The sequence below is a fragment of the Phoca vitulina genome, unplaced genomic scaffold (genome assembly GCF_004348235.1).
Source record: "Phoca vitulina isolate PV1807 unplaced genomic scaffold, GSC_HSeal_1.0 scaffold29, whole genome shotgun sequence".
NCBI classification, from domain to species: domain Eukaryota; kingdom Metazoa; phylum Chordata; class Mammalia; order Carnivora; family Phocidae; genus Phoca; species Phoca vitulina.
In genome coordinates this window covers 24,512,674-24,534,246 of record NW_022589732.1, presented here as the reverse complement: position 1 = coordinate 24,534,246, position 21,573 = coordinate 24,512,674, and the positions used below count along the sequence as shown (strand labels likewise).

General features: G+C 38.4%; 1 protein-coding gene across 2 annotated transcripts in view; it reads left to right on the top strand.

Moving 5' to 3' along the window:
* WAPL (WAPL cohesin release factor) overlaps window positions 1-21,573 on the top strand; it is a 92,303-nt gene that overhangs the window by 44,867 nt on the left and 25,863 nt on the right. For both annotated transcript variants that reach the window (XM_032423598.1, XM_032423597.1), the window contains exons 5-7: window positions 19,190-19,285; window positions 20,368-20,520; window positions 20,768-20,904. In XM_032423598.1, coding sequence (XP_032279489.1) covers window positions 19,190-19,285; window positions 20,368-20,520; window positions 20,768-20,904 — 386 coding nt within the window. The remainder of the gene's footprint in view (window positions 1-19,189; window positions 19,286-20,367; window positions 20,521-20,767; window positions 20,905-21,573) is intronic.

Here is a 21,573-nt window from a genome sequence, read left to right as displayed (position 1 = left end):
CTGGGAATTAAAAAAAGAATGTGTCTTTAAAAGGCTGTCTGGTGAGGAAGAATGTTTTCCCCCCTATGGAAACTTTTGGGTAGTCTTACTATTTCCTCAAGTGTGTTTATTTCAAAGCAGAAGCATCTGTCATCTTTTGTTTTGTTTTTTAAAGATTTTATTTGAGAAGGAGAGAGAGAACACAAGTGGGGGGAGAGGGAGAGGGACAAGCCAGCTCCCGGCTGAGTGCAGAGCCAGACGTAGGGCTCAGTCCCAGGACCCCGAGATCCTAACATGAGCCGAAGTCAGGTGCTCAACCAACTGAGCCATCCAGGAGCCCCTCGTCATCTTTTTATATAGATAGAATTTAACTGAAATAGTAAATCATGTACTTAAATTGTTGCTATGAATAACGTAAAGACTTAGGAAAATGTGAATTATTTTCTTGATTAATTTTTAGAAGGTATTTTCTTATATATTTTTTAAGATTTTTTAAAAGGATTTTTTTTAAAAGATTTATTTATTGGGGTTCCTGGGTGGCTCAGTCAGGTAAGCATCTGCCTTTGGCTCAGGTCATGATCTCGAGGTCCTGGGATCCAGCCCCCCATTGGGCTCCCTGCTCAGCAGGGAGTCTGCTTCTCCATCCCCCCATCCTCTGCTTGTACACGCTTGCTCTCTTTATCTCTCCCCCCCACAAAATAGTAAATAAAATCTTTTTTAAAAAAGATGGATTGATTTATTAGAGGGTGTGTGCGTACAAGCTGTAGAGAGAGGCAAAGGGAGAGGGAGAGAGAGAATCTCAAGCAGACTCCCTGCTGAGCGCAGAGCCTGGCACAGGGCTCCAGCTCACAACCCTGAGATCATGACCTGAGCAGAAATCAAGACTCTAGAGGCTTAACCAACTGAGCCACCTAGGGACCCCTGGAAGGATTTTAATAAGGAATAAAAGTACTATTAATCTTTTTCATTTTCTTTCATTCAAGTGCCTTTAACGTTTGAAATTTCAAAATATTTTTCTCTAATTTGTTTCTCAGAAAATGAAGTTTGAAATGAGGCAGTGAAGGCATAGGTTAATCAAGAGCTGAGAACTTTGACGTATATTTGACACTTTGCCAAACAGTGTACCTGCGTATATTAGGGTGCTTATTTTTTGGAATTTGTTTTTCCATTTTTTAAAGTATATATTTAATTTATTTATTTGAGAGAGAGAGAGATCATGAGCAGGGGGAAGGAGTAGAGGGAGACGCAGACTCCCCACTGAGCAAGGAGCCTGCTGCAGGGCTCAGTCCTAGGACCCCAGGATCATGACCTGAGCCAAAGGCTTAACCCACTGAGCCACGCAGGGGCCCCTGTTTTTCCATTTTGTAATACATTTTATTTAGAGTTGATCAGGATTCAGAAATCCAGAAAACTCACTAGACTTTCTTTTCAATTTTTTTTTTTTTAATGATTTATTTATTTTAGAGAGTTGAGCGTGCGTGCACGCATGTGAGTGTAGGGCAGGGGTGGCAAGCAGAGGGAGAGAGAATCTTTTTTTTTTTTTTTAAGATTTTATTAATTTATTTGACAGAGAGAGACACAGCGAGAAAGGGAACACAAGCAGGGGGAGTGGGAAAGGGAGAAGCAGGCTTCCCGCCATGCAGGGAGCCTGATGTGGGGCTCGATCCCAGGATCCCGGGATCATGACCTGAGCCGAAGGCAGACGCTTAATGACTGAGCCACCCAGGCGCCCCGGGAGAGAGAATCTTAAGCAGACTCCCCACTGAGCATGGAGTCTGCTGCAGGTCTCCATCCCACGACCCTGAGATCATGACATGAGCTGAAGTCAAGAGTCAGATGCCTAACCAACTGAGCCCCCTAAGTGCCCCAGACTTTGTTTTCTTGATACTCTGATGACTTCATGCTAAAGATGACCACAAATTAACATAAAATGTATAATTTTTTTGAGGATGGTGACCTTTTTTTTTTTTTTTTTTTTACCTTCACATTCTCAGTGTCTGAGATATAGAAGGCGTTCATAAATGTTTATTTTTGGGATTCTTGGAAGTATCTTTTAGCAAGGAATCTTTATTGAGTACTGAGTATATATTTAATATTTAATGATTGGTAAACCTATCAAATTTGGAAAAATTTCAGCCAATATTCTTCAGATACTTCTGTCTGTCTCCCTTTTGGTATTCCAGTTACACTTGTCCTACCTCAGTCAGCCAAAAGTGAACCGGTAAAACCTATAGTCTTACAGAAACAGGCTTATTGACTTAAGTGCAATAAAGCATACTGCACACCAGAGGAGTGATGGGGCATCTTACCAAAGAAAAGTTTTTGTAGGATTTTGGGGGGATAAGGGAGTTTGGGTGAAATTTAAGTGGAACAGTCTTTGAGAGGCTCAGAGCAAAGCGGTGTTACGTGTAAAGGGATCAGTATCAAGGTTTGGGCTGCAAAGTGGACCCAGGGGTCCAATTTGCTTGAAACTATGAAGTTAAAGTAATTATGGGATGTTGTGTCAAGAAACTCTATTTGAAGCTTGTGTATCTCTTCAAAATAACTTAGATCCTCCAAGCAAGAATGGGATAGTTTCATGTTTGTTTATTTTTTTTATGAATCAAAAATCTGTGTTTTTTCTTTTTTTTTTAGTTTTAATTCCCTTATAGCTAACATAGAGTGTTATATTAATGTCAGGTGTACAGTACAGTGATTCAACAATTCTATACATTACTCAGTGCTTATTGAGATGAGTATACTCTTAATCCCCCTTGCCTATTTCATGCATTCCCCCACCACCTCTCCTCTGGTAGCCATAAGTTCTCCATAGTCTTGTCTGTTTGTTTTGTTTTTTTCTGTTTCATATTGGATTGTTTCTGTTATTACATTTTGAAGTTGTTTGACAATGTGTAGTCAGCTATTAATCCCAACCATTAAAATTTTCATCTCTGAAAGTTTAGGTCTGTTTTATATCTTTATTGTCTGCTTAACATATTCAGTGTTTCCTTTACCTTAAATATGTGGAATATAGTTACAGTTATTTTAATGTTCTTGTCTGATAATTCTATCATCTGTATTGTTTCTGGGTCTGTTTCTTATTATGGGTCATATTTTCCTGCTTCTTTGTATGCCTATTTTTTATTGAATCCTAGACTTATACTTTGTTGGGTTTTGGATATTTCCCTATAAGATTTGTTTTTGTTTTAACGATTTTCTTTATTTGAGAGCATGAGAGGGGGGAGGATCAGAGCGAGAAGCAGACTTCCCTCAGGGCAGGGAGCCCGAGGTGTGACTTGATCCCGGGTCGCCAGGATCATGACCTGAGCTGAAGGCAGTTGCCCAACCAACTGAGCCACCCAGGCGCCCTCCCTAAAAGATTTGACTTATTCTGAGATGCATTGAAGTTATATTTGATCCTTACAAGGCTTTTAAATTTTAGGTGGGTGAGAGCCTTTAGGGTCACCTGATTCCCCTGAATTACAAGGTTTTCCACTGTGGCTAATGGGAACATAAACTTTTTGCAGCTCTGGGAAAGAACGGTCTAGGGATTGTTTCCTTGCTCTTCTGGAGGAAGTTCATTCCCTTGCCTCAGGTACTTTTTCACACATTCGCTCATCATTACTCACTACATATTTGATGGGGACTCTCTGTATATCCAAAGTACTTTGAGCAGCTTTCTCCTCTGTACTGTGCTCTACAAACTGGCCACCTTCATCTTCCTGGTTCCATCTCAGTGAGAGAGACTGCTACTGGTTGAACTGTGAATTCTTCCTTCCTGTGTCATTGCCTGGAAACTCAGGCAATTGCAGGACTTCATATTTTTGCGTTCTCAGGGATCATTGTGCTGTGCTGTCTGATGTCCATTTTCTGAAAACTGTTTCATAGATTTTGTCCACAATTTGTTATTTTCAGATGGAAAAGTGAAATTGGTCCCTGTTACAACATCATATCCAGAAACGGAAACCCTAGATTCATATATGTGTTATGATAATCATTATGTTCTATACCCTTTTTTTTCCTTAATATAAGGATTGCCTCTGAAACTAATGATCCATTCTTGTTTCTGTCTCTTGTTTTCTTGCCTTACTTTTAACTTGACTTGATCTGGAATTTCCTATTAAATTGAAATACAATTGTATCTATTTATGCTTAGTTAGGATTTCTATGTTGCCCATATAAAAAACATTTGAGAAAGTGTACAGATAGAAATTTGGTAGACCCAGGATGAAAATAAATCAGGAAACTATGTTAAGAAACAGTAAGGAATAGAGCCAGGAGCCTGACGCGGAGCTCAATCCCGGGACCCTGGGGTCATGACCTGAGCCAAAGGCAGTTTCTTAACCAACTGAGCCACCCAGGCACCCTGGTTTCTTACTTTCTTTAATCTTGTCTGCATTTGATATAGTTGCTTCGTGGAAATTAAAATATTAACTGATAGAATGATAAAAGATTTCTACCTTTTCTGTTTTATAAGTTTTCTTTTAAATTTTTTTTTTTTTTTTTTTAAGATTATTTGAGAGAGAGAATGAGAGACAGAGAGCATGAGGGGGGGGAGGGTCAGAGGGAGAAGCAGACTCCCTGCTGAGCAGGGAGCCTGATGTGGGACTCAATCCCGGGACTCCAGGATCATGACCTGAGCCGAAGGCAGTCGCCCAACCAACTGAGCCACCCAGGCGCCCTGTTTTATAAGTTTTCTAAAACAACTTAAATTTTCATCTTTATTTAATTATTTTTTAAATATTTTATTTATTTGAGAGAGAGTGAGAGAAAGGACGAGACGGGTAGGGTCAGAGGGAGGAGCAGACTCCCAGCTGAGCAGAGCCGGACTCAGGGCTCGATCCCAGGACTCAGGGATCATGACCTGAGCCAAAGGCAGACACCCAACTGACTGAGCCAGCCAGGCTCTCCAAGAACTTAAATTTTTAAAGATAGTTTTTATTTGGAAATATTTTCAAAATTACAGAAGGGTTGCAAAAATAAAATAATACAAAGAACACTCCTTATCCTGATTATCTTTTTTCATTTATTCTCTTCTTGTGCGTGTATACCCATATACATGCATTCTTGATTTTTTTTTTCCTGACTATTTAAAGGTAAGTTATGTATATCATAGCCTTTTACCCTTAAATACAGTGTGTATTTCCTAGTCAATTACAGGTTCCCATCTGTGGTAATCAAACTGCAGTAAATTTTACATGGTTCCAATATTTTTACGTAATCTCTTGTTTCAGTTTTGTCACTTGACCCAGTAATGTCCTTTGTAGCATTTTCTCCTCTTCTGGTACAGGATCCAGTCTAGGGTGAGGTATTTTATTTAGCTATTGTATCTCTTTAGTCTCCTCTACCTGGAATATTTCCATAATCCTTGTCTTTTATAACATTGACATCCCCTTACCTTTAAAAAAAAAGCACCTCATTTTGGTTTAGTCTCAGGTTTCTCTTGATTGTATTCAAGTTACTCGTTCTAGGGCGGATACTGCGTAAGTGATGATGTAGTCTTCTCAGTGTATCACATCTGGAGGATGTTCATTATGATCATCCAGTCAAGGGCTTGTCTATTCCTCTACAGTGTAATAACTGTTTTTTTCCTTGCAACTAAAAAGCAGTCTTTGAAGAGATACTTTAAAACTATTCAAATACCCTATTTTTCATTACATTATACTCTTAGATTTAGTATACAGGATGATTCTTTCATGATCCAGTGTTTACTGTGCTGGTTGCAAAATAATCATTTTCCATCTCTCCTACTCCCTCCACATTCACCAGTTAGTTCTCAACACTGCTATAGGCATGAGCCCACCCTTTTCCCCATTTTTAATTTTCCTTTTATCAGTATGGACTGATGAATCTCTTTTTTTTAAGATTTTATTTATTTGACAGAGAGAGACAGCGAGAGAGGGAACACAAGCGGGGGGAGTGGGAGAGGGAGAACCAGACTTCCCGCTGAGCAGTGAGCCCAACGCGGGGCTCGATCCCAGGACCCTGGGATTGCAACCTGAGCCGAAGGCAGACGCTTAATGACTGAGCTACCCAGGTGCCCCCTCTCTCTCTTTTAAAGATTTTATTTTTTTATTGGAGAGAGAGCATGCACAAGTGGGGAGAGGGGCAGAGGGAGGAGAGAATCTCAAGCAGACTCTGCGCTGAGCGCGGAGCCCAATGCAGGGCTCTATCCCACAACCCCGAGATCATGACCTGAGCCAAAATCAAGAGTCAGATGCTTAACTGACTAAACCACTTAGGTGTCCCTCTCACTCTTTTTTAGTGGTTCATAATTCATTACTTATTTTGGAGCTAATTTGTCCTGATTTGGCCTCTTAATGCTGGCTCTCTTGTACCTATGACATGCCGCTTTCTGTGAGCACTTCCGTATTTCTGGCAGAACACAGTGTTCCAGGTTCATCTTGTACCTCTGCTCTAGCCCTGGAATCGGGCCCGTTCTCTGATGAGTCCCCATTCTCTGTGGGGTATGGTATTTAGAGACCAGGATCTGGGTACTAGATGTGCTAATTGCTTCTTGACCCTTTTAGCAGATAGCAGTAGGAAACATGCATGTATATGCATATGAATCACATGCACGTATAGGTTTCTGCATATGCACATACCTGTTCTAGAAATCATGAGTTCACACTATCTCTAATGCTAAACTATCTCTGCAGGGTTCTTTCTTGCCTTATCTCTTAACCTTGACTTTAGCAACATCAACACATTTACTCAAACCTATAATACACCTAAAATAGAAAATTGCTTTGTCCATTCTATTATAATTAATGTGTTCAGGATTTTGTTTAATTTTTTTTGTTTTTGCAATCCTGCACTTGCTCCACCCTATGCTGCTACCCACTGAGGGTATCAGGTGCAATACTGTGTTCGTAAGTTGCTTAGATTGGTTCTGTCTGCCTGCCTCTTAGTCTGTCTGTCTGTCTGTCTTGTCTTCAGTGTTTGCTGTTCATTTGAATTATGAATGGGTTTATTTGTTCTGACTTGCTTTCAGTTTTAGGTTTTTTTCCCCTTCATTCTTACTGATTTGTTTTTTGCATATTTACAACATTAATATGCTTCCAAAAGTCACAAATATACATAAAGTTCAGTGAAGAGTCACTTCATTGAGATATGTTCCAGCCTATCACCCACCCTTTGTGGGGAACCAACTTCACTCTTTTCTGCTTTATCCTGCTTGTTTTTCCTTTTTATTTTATGTATGTATGTATGTGTGGGGTTTTTTTAAAGATTTTATTTATTCACTTGTCAGAGAGTGTGAGCACAAGCAGGTGGAGTGGCAGACAAAGGGAGAAGCAGGCTCCCTGCAAGGAGCCTGATGTGGGACTCGATCCCAGGGCCCTGGGAACATGACCTGAGCCGAAGGCAGACACTTAACCGACTTGAGCCACTCAGGCATCCCTGTATATATGTATTTTTTAAAAGTAGGCTCCATACCCATTGTGGGGCTTGAACTCACAACCCTGAGATCAAGAGTTGCATGCTCTATTGACTGAGCCAGCCAGGCACCGATATTTCCTTTTTAAAAATAAGCACAAATTTTCTTACTTTTGTTCCTTCTTATATAAAAGGTAGCATCTGTATGCTTTTTTGTACTTTGCTTTTTTTCATTTGGTAATAATCCTTGGAAATCACTCTGTGGGTTTATCCTCATAATGTAATTTTTTTTTAAGTTGAGTTTAGATTGTATTTTTTCCTTAGTTTCTTTCTTCCTCCATTCTCTTACATGTTTTGTACGTCCCTTAAATTGTAGTTACGTATGTGTAGGTTATATAAATATACAAATACAGTGTTGGGAAAATTTTGTATATTCACATCTCTGTAATTATTGGGTCCTAATTTCAGTTGCAGATTATTCACATGTTTTTGTTTTAGGATTTGGCTTAGCTAATATAAAAGAAATTCCAAGTAAGTTTCTAAATAGGTAGCTTCTTTTTCTCGGGCTTACCAGTCCTTGTCTGTTTATCTCTGGACTGATTTCAAGTTGCTGTATTGTCAGAGTCCAGCTTCCTCTGTGGTAGTGTTCTCTCATGTCTGCACTATTAAAGAGTATAGAATGAACGGGAAGATGAGGTAGCGACCCATCCCTAGAAGGCCAGGACCCACGAGGTATATTGTGCTTCTCTTCACACATCATTGACTAGGACTTAGTCCAGCTACGTATTCTTAATAGAAGAAGAAGGGGAAAATGAATATTCTCTAGCCACGGGTATCAAGATATTTACAGCTTTTCTTTCTTTCTTTTTTTTTTTAAAGATTTTATTTATTTTATTTGACAGAGAGAGACACAGCAAGAGAGGGAACACAAGCAGGGGGAGTGGGAGAGGGAGAGGCAGGCTTCCCGCGGAGCAGGGAGCCCAATGCACGGCTCGATCCCAGGACCCTGGGATCATGACCTGAGCCGAAGGCAGATGCTTAACGACTGAGCCACCCAGGCGCCCCTATATTCTAGTATTTTTAATAGTTGAATTGTAGGCAAAGTTGTATTAGTTTTCATAAAGTGCCAAGTGTTGAATTTATACTTTATCATCTGGATATTTTACAGTTTATACTCAAATTATGTTATTTCAAATTCTTTTTTTTTTTTTAAAGATTTATTTATTTATTTGACAGAGAAATAGCACAAGTAGGCAGAGTGTCAGGCAGAGGGAAAGGGAGAAGCAGGCTCTCTGCTGAGCAGGGAGCCCGATGCGGGGCTTGATCCCAGGACCCTGGGATCATGACCTGAGCCGAAGGCAGCTGCTTAACCAACTGAGCCACCCAGGCGCCCTGTTATTTCAAATTCTGATGTGGCAATGGCCTTCTATAAAATTGTTGCTACCAATTATACTTTTGAAGTTATACTCACAAACAGCTGAATGGTAGTATGCATTGTTCTTCATGTAGGAAGGAGTTAACAATTTTTTCATAAAAATAGCAGCCCATTTCTTTAAAAGGTTTTTTGTGGAGTTTAATTAAAGCAGGCAGAAAAGATTTTCAGCTCTTTCTCTCTTGTACCTGTGGATTACATTCTCTGTGTAGTGCTCTGTATTAACCTATTCTGTATTAACCTATTCTAAATGTCTTGTTCTTAGCAGTAAATTCTTGATTTTAGTTTAGGGATGTCTGCATTTTTCCCTTAAATAATTTAATAATTTGAATATTTAACAAATTATGAAAATTTATTTAAGGGTTTTTTTGTCACAGGATGGGACAATTTGAGATTATATAGATAATTAAAAGAAAGTTCTAAAGAGCCAAAAGTTACCCTCATCTTGGTAAAACTTTTTCCCTCAAACTCCCTCTACTTCTACTACCCATCTTTTTAAAAAAACTTTGTAACCTTTTTTTTTTTTTTTTTTAAAGATTTTATTTATTTATTTGTCAGAGACACAGCGAGAAAGGGAACACGAGCAGGGGGAGTGGGAGAGGGAAAGGCAGGCCTCCCGCAGAGCAGGGAGCCCGATGCAGGGCTTGATCCCAGGACCCCGGGATCATGACCTGAGCCGAAGGCAGATGCTTAACGACTGAGCCACTCAGGCACCCCTCTTCGTAACTTTTTTTTAAGTCAATAAATTTTTAAGGAATTTTACATGTGATTCCTTCCACTGCTTATCACCATAGTTCCTTCAAAGTTAGAATCATAATCTTCAAAATAGCCCTTTTAAAAAGAACTTTAGTTCAATCCAGTTGTCACTGTCAGTCCAGAGTTCTTTTGGTTGGGCTTCTTTGATCTCTACTTGAATATGGACATACTTCAAAAACTCTCCACCTGTACTCTTTGGGAACCAATTTCTTTAGCGCCCTAGAAATCAAATTGTACACTGATTGCTATTTGGCAAGTGATCTAAAAGTATTATCCTTAATTGTTTCTAATACTGAAAAGTCTTGTTACTTCCACTCTACTCCATGAGCCAAACAGAAAATGTTACAGGTCTCATTGTCATCACTGCAATAACCTGTGTCTCAGTGTAGCCACATTAACAATTTCTTTAAGAACTCATTTAGTTGTAGAACATGCTGATTGAATTACTGGTAAGAGTGCTATTCTGCTCTCATGATATCCTTGTGTGGGTAAGGCTAGATGAATTCTAATCAGCTTACTATATTTATCCTCATTTAGTACATAGTCTTCTTTAAAACTCAGAAATAAATTTGGTACTGTTAAAAAAATTCGTATGGCTTGAAAGCAGTTATTCCAATTTTTTTTCCCTTTTAGGAGCCAGCTCAATGAAAGATAGCATAATATTGTCATTTCTTCTTAGCTTTTGGTGAAGGAATTCTTCTTTCCTCTGTTTTATAATTGTGATTCAATAAGCCAATCTGTTAAGCATGGCCTTGGCATTAAAATTGTAAAAACCCAATTTTTATTCATTGTTCTCATAGAAACTGGGTTCTCTCTCATGGATAAATGCTCCATACGTCTGTTACTGGCATGTAATAGAGTGTTGTACTTGGGGTTTTTCTTGTTTGTCATGCCCCTGGAGAATTGAATAGAAGAGAATAATTGGTTTAAGATTACTAGGACTGAAATATGCTAAAATAATTCCAAATCTTTAGAATGTTGTTATAAGGGGCTTTCTTACTTATTTTATTCTAAATACTCTTCTCATTAGATTACATTAGAGCAAACAGAATACACAAATATTTTAGCACTGAGAAAAATTAAGGGATTTGGTTAATGTGATATGTCTCCTTTTTAAACCAGAATAAAATTAACAAGATTAAAGGTAAGCCTAGTGTAATGGTGCAATCAGAATGACCTGGTTAAAACTTAGCTAGGTTGCTGAATGATAAGGATGATTTTCATCTTCCATGGAAAGTTGATTACTAGATGGTGTATTTGCAGATACTGTACACAGTCACTTTCACTAAGTGACCTTAGCATGTGACACAGTATTTTTTATATAGTCTTCATACACAATTCACTTAGAAGCATGTGGAATTTGGAATGATGTTTATAAAGAGCTCAAGAGTCAGTCATTGTCATTCTTCTTACCCAGCCCCGCCCCTTGTGTATCTGCGTGCACACCACATCCAGATGTTACTTTTCATTTTCATTTTTATTATTTATTTACTTTTAAAGATTTTATTTATTTATTTGACAGAGAGAGACACAGCGAGAGAGGGAACACAAGCAGGGGGAGTGGGAGAGGGAGAAGCAGGCTTCCCGCAGAGCAGGGAGCCTGATGTGGGGCTTGATTTCAGGACCCTGGGATCATGACCTGAGCCGAAGGCAGACGCTTAACACCTGAGCCACCCAGGTGCCCCTCATTTTAATTTTTTTTTTTTTTTTTAAAGATTTTATTTATTTTTTTTTAAGAGAGAGAGCACAAGCAGGGGGAGCGGCAGGCAGAGCAGGTTGAGGGAGAAGCAGGCTCTCTGCCAAGCAAGGAGCCCGATGTGGGACTCGATCTCAGGACTCTGGGATCATGACCTGAGCCGAAGGCAGACGCTTAACCTACTGAGCCACCCAGGCGTCCCCCTCATTTTAATTTTTAGATAGTAGGATGTATGTTCATCTCCTCCCCTCCTTATAATAAACCATATATTAACCATGTAGAATTTGAAGTAATAATCAAGGAAAAGTTCTAATTGGATCCACTTTTTTAGATAAGCATTAAAATAGTAAAACATCAAAACCTTTTAAAATAACAGTATTACTAAATTGCTTTGTTCAACTGAGTAAACAGAGTTCATTGAATATGTCCTTTTAACATAAGTTATTCGGTTATTCTGTATACTGTTAGGCTTTACGGGCTTTTTGAAAAAATTTAATGTGGTAAAAAACAAAACATGGAATCTCCCCTCTTAGGAAATTTCTAAGTGTACAGTACAGTATTGTTAACTGTAAGCACAATGTTGTACAACGCATCTCTAGAACTTTTTCCTGTTGTATGATTTTTTGTATGCATTGAATAGCAGCAGCCCCCTATTACCCCCTCCCCCAAGCCCCTGACAACTACCCTGCTTTCTCTTTTTGAGTTTCTCCTATAAGTGGAATCATGCTATATTAGTCCTGTGATTAGTTTACTTCATTTAGCATAACATTCTAAAGGTTTATACATGTTGTAGCATATGATAGGATTTCCTTATATTTTATGGCAGAATAATAGTTTATTGTATGGATATATCATACGTTCTTTTATGGATTTATCCATTCATCTTTCTTAATGATTTTTTTTTTTAAAGATTTTATTTATTTGACAGAGACACAGTGAGAGCAGGAACACAAACGGGGAGTGGGAGAGGGAGAAGTGGGCCTCCCGCTGAGCAGGGAGCCTGGTGGGAGAGGGAGAAGTGGGCCTCCCGCTGAGCAGGGAGCCTGATGCGGGGCTCAATCCCAGGACCCTGAGACCATGACCTGAGCCGAAGGCAGATGCTTAATGACTGAGCCACCCAGGCGCCCCTTTCTGAATGATTTTTAAAACAGATTTTATTTATTTATTTGAGAAATAGCGTGAGCACAAGCTGGGTTGGGGGGCAGAGGGAGAAGCAGACTCCTTTTTTTTTTTTTTAATTTTTTTATTGTTCTGTTAATCCCCATACTTTACATCATTAGTTTTAGATGTAGTGTTCCATGATTCATTGTTTGTGCATAACACCCAGTGCTCCATGCAGAACGTGCCCTCTTTAATACCCATCACCAGGCTAACCCATCCTCCCACCCCCCTCCCCTCTAGAGCCCTCAGTTTGTTTTTCAGAGTCCATCGTCTTTCATGGTTCGTCTACCCCTCCGATTTCCCCCCCTTCATTCTTCCCCTCCTGCTATCTTCTTCTTCTTTTTTTTCTTAACATATATTGCATTATTTGTTTCAGAGGTACAGATCTGAGATTCAACAGTCTTGCACAATTCACAGCGCTTACCAGAGCACATACTCTCTCCAGTGTCTATCACCCAGTCACCCCATCCCTCCCACCCCCCCCCTCCACTCCAGCAACCCTCAGTTTGTTTCCTGAGATTAAGAATTCCTCATATCAGTGAGGTCATATGATACATGGAAGCAGACTCCTTCTTGAGCAGGGAGCCGGATGGGGGCCTTGATCCCAGGACCCCGAGATCATGACCTGAGCCAAAGTCAGACGTTTAACCCACTGAGCCAGGTGCCCGTTTTTGTTTTGTTTTGTTTTGTTTTTAAGTAATCTCTGCACCCAGTGGGGGGCTTGAACTTAGAGTCCTGAGATCAAGAGTCACATGCTTTACTGACAGAGCCAGCCAAGTGCCCCTGTCCATTCATCTTTTGATAGTTAGGTTTGTTTCCATCTTTTGGCTGTTGTGAATAATACTGCAGTGACCATGAGAGTGCAAATTTCTTCAGGATCCTGATTTCTTTCTTTTTTTTTTTTTTGATGAATACCCGGAAGTAGAATTGCTGGGTCATAGGATAGTTCTTTTTTGAGGAACCTCTATACTGTTTTCCATAGTGGCTGCACCATTTGAATTCCCACCAGCAGTGTAACATGAGTTCCACTTTTTCTGTATCCTTGCCAACACTTGTTATTTTCTGTTCTTTTTGATAGTGGTCATTCTAATGGGTGTGAAGTAATATTTCATTATGATTTTGACTTAGTTTCCCTTTTTTTTTTTTTGTAAGATTTTATTTATTTGACAGAGCACAAGCAGGGGGAGCAGTAGGCAGAGGGAGAAGCAGGCTCCCTGTTGAACAGAGAGCCCGACGTGGGGCTCGATCCCAGGACCCTGGGATTGTGACCTGAGCCGAAGGCAGAGGCTTAACCTACTGAGCCATCCATGCACCCCATCACTTTTTTTTGCTTGTTTTTTTAAAGATTTTATTTATTTATTTGAGAGAGAGAATGAGATAGAGAGCATGAGGGGGGGAGGGTCAGAGGGAGAAGCAGACTCCCCGCTGAGCAGGGAGCCCAATGCAGGACTCGATCCTGGGACTCCAGCATCATGACCCGAGCCGAAGGCAGTCGCTTAACCAACTGAGCCACCCAGACGCCCTTGCTTGTTTTTTTAAGATTTTTTATTTATTCATTTGAGAGAGAGAGAGCACAAGCAGGGGCGAGAGTCAGAGGAAGAGGGAGAAGCAGACTTTCTGCTGAACAGGGCGCCAGACGCGGAGCTGATCCTAGGACCCTGGGATCATGACCTGCACTGAAAGACGCTTAACCTGCTGACCCACCCAGGGGCTCCTTGACTTATATTTCACTTACAATTACTGATGTCAGGCATCTTTTCATATACCTGTGACTCTTTGTATGTCTTCTTTGGAGAAATTTCTATTCAAGTCCTTTGCCTATTAATCATTTTTTGTTTTGTTTTGCTATTGAATTGTAGGTGTTCCTTATATACTTTGGGTAGTGACCCCTTATTAAGTATATGGCTTGCAAATATTTCTCCCATTTGTAGTTTGCCTTTTTACTCTTGTTTCCTCTACTGTGCAGAAGGAAACTTTTTAGTTTGATGTCCTACTTGTCTATGTATGCATTTATTGCTTGTGCTTTTGGTGTCATATGCAAGAAGTCATTTCTAAGACTACCGTTAACATAACTTTTCTCTCATGGTTTCTTCAAGGAATTTTACATTTTCAGGTCTTATGTTTAAATCTTTAATCCATTTTGAGTTGATTTTTGTGTATGGTGTAAGATAATGGTCCAATTTCATTCTTTTGCATGTGATACCTGGTTTTCCCAGCACCATGTGTTGAAGAGACTATCCCCATTTTGTAGTTTTGGCACTCTTGGTGATGATCATTTGACCATATATGTGTGGATTTATTTCTGGGCTCTCTGTTTTGTTCCATTGGTCTCTATATCTTTTATGCCCCAGTTCCCTACTGTTTTGATTACTGTTGCTCTATAATGTGTTTTGAAACCAGGAAGTGTGAGGCCTCTAGTTTTTTTGTTTTTTTGTGAAGATTGTTTTGGCAATTCAATGTCTTTTGTGATTCCATATGAATTTTAGGTTCATTTTTTCTTTTTCTGTAAAGAATACGATTCAGCGGGCGCCTGGGTGGCTCAGTCGTTAAGAGTCTGCCTTCGGCTCAGGTCATGATCCCAGGATCCTGGGATCGGGCTCTGTGCTCCAAGGGAGGCCTACTTCTCCCTCTCCCACTCCCCTGCTTGTGTTCCCTCTCTCATTGTGTCTCTCTCTGTCAAATAAATAAATAAAATCTTTAAAAAAAAAAAGAATACGATTGGGATTTTGATAGGAATTGCATTGAACCTGTAAATCCTGTTGGGTAATATGGCCATTTTAACAGTATTAAGCCTTAAAATCCATGAACACAAGATGTCTTTCCATTTATTTGTATCTAATTTTTTTTAGCAGTGTTTTGTACCTGTCAGTGTACAGTCTTTTGCTTCCTTAGTTAAGTTTATTCTTAAGGTTTCTTTTTTGTTTTTTTTTTTGATGCTACTGTAAATGGGATTTTCTTCATTTTCTTTTTGGATTGTTCTTTGTTAGTTGTATAGAAATGCAATTGACTTTTGTATGTTGATTTTTGTATCATACAACTTCAGTGAATATATTTATTCCAATGGGGTTTTTTTGGTGGAATCTTCTGAGTTTTCTGTATACACGATCATGTCATCTGTGAACTGATAAAATTTTAACTTCTTTTCCATTTTGGATACCTTTTATTTCTTATTCTTGATTAATTGCTTTTGTTGGTATGTCTAGTACTATGTTAAATAGAAGTTGTGAGAGCGGCCATCATTGCCTTATTACTGATCTTAAAGGAAAAGCTTTCAGTTTTTCACTGTTGAGGATGATATTAGTTCTGGGCTTTTAATATGTGACCTTTATTATGTTTAGGTAATCTCCTTGTATTCCTAGTTTGTTGAGTATTTTTATTATGAAAGGGTGTTGAATTTTGTCAAATGCTTTTTCTGCACCAGTTGTCTTGATGGACAGAATTTTATCCATTCTGTTAATGTGATGTATCACATTGGTTGGTTTTCATATTGAATTATCCTTGCATCCCAGTGATAAATCCCACTTGGTCATGGTGTATATCCTTTCAGTGTGCTATTGAATTCAGTTTTCTAGTATTGAGGATTTTTCCATCTGTAGTCATCAATGATATTATTTTGTTCAAAGACTTTTGAGATGAGTTAGAACAGTGTATCCTAGTCTGATTTTTATAATAATAATACTTGCTAATAGTGTGTTTTCATGTCAGTTATTTCATTTGTTTATTGCAGTCCTCTGTTAGATAGGTAGACCACATACTCTAGTTTTCTTATGAAGATGCTAGACTCAGAATTACACATCAACACATAACTATTATTAGTAGTATTACCCATAATAATTAATACTTGTAGAGCACATACTCTTTCAGGCACTCTTCTGTGTTTTACATATATTTATTTAATCCTCACAACAACCCTTTGTAGTAGGTACTATTATTAACCCCATTTTACAGATGAATAAAATGTTGAGTAGCAAGTAGTAGAGCTCACTGTTTATCTGCATTTTAATACAGACCATCTGGTTTGTAAGTCTGCTTTGTTAATTGTTAGTTATATTGCCACTCACAGTTAACTGGAAGGGGGTCTATTTAATTTAGACCCTTGACTTGCTCTGCTATTTTGTTACCCGTGGAATCAGATAACCTTATTATTATCCAGAAGATTATTACTGGACATCAGCTTTGTGTGTGTGTGTGTGTGTGTGTGTGTTCCCCCCAATCAGTGCTTTTTTATTTTTTTATTCATTTTTTTAAAAGATTTTTATTTGAGAGAGAGAACGAGTGGGGAAGAGGGAGAGAGAGAGAGGGAGAAGCAGACTCCCCACTGAGCAGGGAGCCTTACCTGGGACTCATTCCCAGGACCCTGGGATCATGACCTGAGCTGAAGGCAGATGCTTAACTGACTGAGCCACCCAGGCACCCTGTATCAATGCTTTTTAAAAATAAATAAAGCACTTGAGCTTTGAGGCACCTTTCCAAATGTCCTTGATCTTCCTGGGCTCATGAGTGTGCTTTGGGTATTAGAAGTTGCTTAAATGAGGTATCTAACAGCTAGCAGGCATATGGATTATATAGCTGATGTTAGAGAGAGAAAAGCAGAAGGGAATAGGGAGCTAGGTTTTAAAATTTATGTTGATTCTGCTTTATGTGGTTGTGCCTTAAGAGGCCTGATCAAGTCATTTCCTGGGTGTATAAATTGCTTTAGATTACCAATGTATCCTCACTTTATGCAAACCTGGTATATAAGAATAATGGATTTATATACGTAATACAGGTGAGAGACCTTATGCTCCTACTTTCACAGTAGGATTCCTTTTAGTATTAAGATTTTTCTAACACATTTACTATGCAAATCCATTTAAACTTTATCTTTTCTTAAACCAGTTCTTTTGGAGCTTAGACTGTGTTCTTGATGTCACAACATGGTTATTTTAAAGATAGTACTTGAAAAAAGATAACTTTGATGTTTAATTGCAGTTACGTTAGTTCACTGCAGCTAGTAAGGGAAGATGGTTACTTTTTTGGTGTAGACTTTTGGCCTATCTTGAAGTATGTTTCCCCACTTGTACTCTTAATCTTACTTTTTGCATGTAGTACTGAAAGTGTGAAGTTTATTATAGTCTTATAAGCAGAAAATCTCTAAGGAGATCAAACCATTTATATGAAGCTTAAAGGACAAAATTTAACATGACTTTTGTAAAGGATGGAAAATGTTCTCAGTCTCAATCTCCTTTTGAAAGTGAGGGTTTGGGGGCGCCTGGGTGGCTCAGTCGGTTAAGCGGCTGCCTTCGCCTCAGGTCATGATCCTGAGGTCCTGGGATCGAGCCCCACGTCCGGCTCCCTGCTTGGCAGAGAGCCTGCTTCTCCCTCTCCCTCTGCCTGCCACTCTGCTTACTTGTGCTCTCTCTCTCTCTCTGTCAAATAAGTAAATAAAATCTTTTTTAAAAAAAAAAGTGAAGGTTTTCGGGGGTGCCTGGGTGGCTCAGTTGGTTAAGCAACTGCCTTCAGCTCAGGTCATGATCCCGGGGTCCTGGGATCAAGTCCCTCTGCCTCTGCCTACTTCTCCCTCTGCCTCTGCCTTCCAGTCCCCCTGCTTGTGTGCTCTCTCTCTCTCTCTCTCTGTCAAATTAAAAAGAAAAAGAAAATCTTCTAAAAAAAGAAAGTGAGGGTTTTTGTGCTTTTTATACAGATTTTTTTAAAAAGATTTTATTTATTTGACAAGAGACACAGCCAGAGAGGGAACACAAGCAGGGGGAGTGAGAGAGGGAGAAGCAGGCTTCCCGCGGAGCAGGGAGCCCGATGTGGGGCTCGATCCCAGGACCATGGGATTGTGACCTGAGCCGAAGGCAGACACTTAATGACTGAGCCACCCAGGTGCCCCCTTTTTATACAGATTCAATTTTTTGGATTTGATTATAGGGGCTTATGGGTCTTTATTCTCAATTCTGAAATTCAGAGTGTTAAAACTGAAAATTATTTTTTTAAGTCATCTCTCCATACATCTTTTTATCTTTTTAAAAATATTTTTATTTATTTATTAGAACAAGCGGGGAGGAGAGGGAAAAGCTGAGGGAGAGGGAGATCAGGGAGCCCAACGTGGGACTCCATCTCAGGATCTGGGATCATGACCTGAGCTGAAGGCAGACGCTTAACCGACTGAGCCACCGAGGCACCCAAAACTGAAAATTATTTTCATTACATTTATATTAAGTTGATTTGTCAGCAGACTGACCTGACTGAGGTGGAGCACTTTACATCTTTATCCCAGTTCATGTGAATATGAATACATTTTGCTGCAGGAATCATATATGTTATTACATAGTACTGCTTTAGATTCCCCTGTGTTGTGTAATATATGGTATATATTCCATAACTACTTTTTTAAAAACTTTGAAAATTTCTTAGTAATGGTAGTCATCTGGCCCCAACAGTTTCACTTAAAATTGAATATATATGGCCCTTTATTGCTTTTCATAAGCTGCCTTATTTCCATTGTTGGAAGAATATGCAGCTTGAATCAGTAGTATGAGGAATAAAGTATATGTTGAATTAACTGTATTGATTACTAAGTTAGTACAGATTGGTAATAGTTGCCCAGAGCACTAATTTTTGATTCTGTGGCAGAACACCACGGTGACTCCACAGGCATGGGAGCACAGTGGGAATACTAGCCAGGTATTCTCTCTCCTGCTCTGTCTAGGACACATGTTTATGTATTTAAGTTATTCTTTGTGATTTTTATTTTATTAAATGAGACAATTTTATAAGGATGGAAAATAAGAAGGAAACAATTGATCTTTTTCTCATTTCTTTAGTCTCCTACAAAAGCTGTATATAATGCCAGACATTGGAACCATCCAGACTCAGAAGAGCTACCTGGGCCACCAGTAGTAAAACCTCAGAGTGCCACAGTAAGTGAACTGTACTTTTTAATTTCATTTTTGTTTAAGCCATTGCTATCTTTATTCAGAATTTGAAAATCTTTAACAGTTTATTTTGGTCTTCCTCACTAAAATGAGAGGCTTTAGTTTAATTCATTGGAAAAGTGAGGATTGTGGACAGGATTATCGAAATTCTGGTGCTCTACTAGTTTATAGATAAAAGCCTTAAAAAATATTGGATCACTTTTTACTCCTGACCCACATCTTAATGGAATTATTGTACTTAGTGTTTTAAGGGTAAATTATTTTATATTTGAAGTTTGTATTAGCTATTAAGAGCTATATTATAAATTATATCCTACATAGATCTTAGAGTAGCTTTGAGTGGTTAATTTGAAATTAATTTGAGTAATTAATTCAGAGAACTTTTTCCTGCATTCCAGTAATAGCTTTCAATTCAAAACACATTTGAAAAAGATTATCAAATTATTTTCTTCAGAATAACTGGGAGGACCATAGATTAATCCTTCTAAGTTAATGGTAACACCTCAGTCATCTGGCGCTGTCAAGGAATGAATGCTTTATAACAACAAAAAAATTAGGGATAGAGATCTTTCTAAAATATTTTAATAATGTACAGTTCCCTGTGTTCTTAATTAAGTTGAATATATTAAACTCCATTTACTAGTATAAGATCATCATTGTGTGTATTAGTAATTATATACCAGACTTTTATTATGGCTATTTATTCCCTAAATTACAGATTCTTTACTTTAAAAGTTCTCTTGTGTATCTGTGTGGTTTTCTTGTCCCGTTCTAGCTTTTTATTGATAAGTGCTATTTATGTGTGTAATTGTGGTTCTTTATTCCTTCTAATGGTCTTGGAGACAAATAACAAGTTGTGTGTGAAATGTGAGGTTAAAAAAGACCAGAAGGAATTCCTGAGTGGTTCTTTTGTGAGTCTTACCTAGTAGTGCATAGAGTTTTAAAGTAGCCCTTTCAGAGGCCTCCTCCCACCTTTTTTTTTTTTTTAAGCCAAATTTGCTAGGTAGATGAGCTGTTACTATTTTTATATATTTATTTAGAACAATAATTTAATCCTTTATTAATAGGTGAGGCTGTCTTCAAAGGAACCAAATCAAAAAGATGATGGAGTTTTTAAGGCTCCTGCACCACCACCCAAAGTGATAAAAACTGTGACAATACCTACTCAGCCCTACCAAGATATAGTTACTGCACTGAAATGCAGAAAAGAAGACAAAGAAGTAAGCAGCCATATACAGTTTTACTGCACGTGGATAGATTTTTGTATGTAACATTTAGCCTTTTAATGTCTTAAACAGATATCCACGAACTTACCTTTCCTAGTATTACCAGTGTTTTTAAAACTTTTCTTCTAGTTGCCATATAATGAACTCTTTTATACACTTCTAAATGAAGTACAGCAAGCCCGTAGATTTAAATATGCTAGTTCATGGTTACAAAAGAAGTGGACTTATTTTTTCTTGGCAGTTGTATACTGTTGTTCAGCATGTGAAGCACTTCAATGATGTGGTGGAATTTGGTGAAAATCAAGAGTTCACTGATGACATTGAATACCTGTTAAGTGGCTTAAAGAGCACTCAGCCTCTAAACACACGTTGCCTTAGGTGAGATCTTATTTTTATATTTGATAAATGTATGCATGCTCTATCTTACTAAAATTTTCCAGCCAAATAGAGCCAACCATTTTCTTACCTTGATTTTGTTATCATGAATATAGTTTATAGCCAGTGTAAATAAGTTAAAATATGGTTGATTTATTATAAGGGATTTGATTCTACATTAACAAAGGAAAGTTGGATGATTGTAGCTTGTTAGAATAGTATAGGGTTCACTTTACAGATGCTTAAAAGAAGTATTATACTAACAAATCTTTTAAGTTCTTTTTCAGCCCCAAATTTCAGACAAGTGATAAATGTTTGATTTAAGCATGTTTTGATTTGGATCATCTTTTGCATACTATAGTGGATTGAATTATCTTAATTTGATTGAATTATCCAGTCATTTGGAATATATCCAATCAAATATTATCTGTAGTCTTCATGTATCAGAAGCATTATGAAAGGTAGCTGAGACTTTTTGCTTTTAATCGTAGTAGTAGTGTAAGGAACACACCAAAGACGATCGTGTGTTATTTATATTTATACTAATCAATATGCATCAACGTATTTTTAGTAATTCGGTTTGCCCATGTGTTTTATATTGTGATCCATATGGGCAGTGGGTTGACACCCTCCCACCCCTCCCCATTTCCTTGTTTTGGTATTGTGCAAACA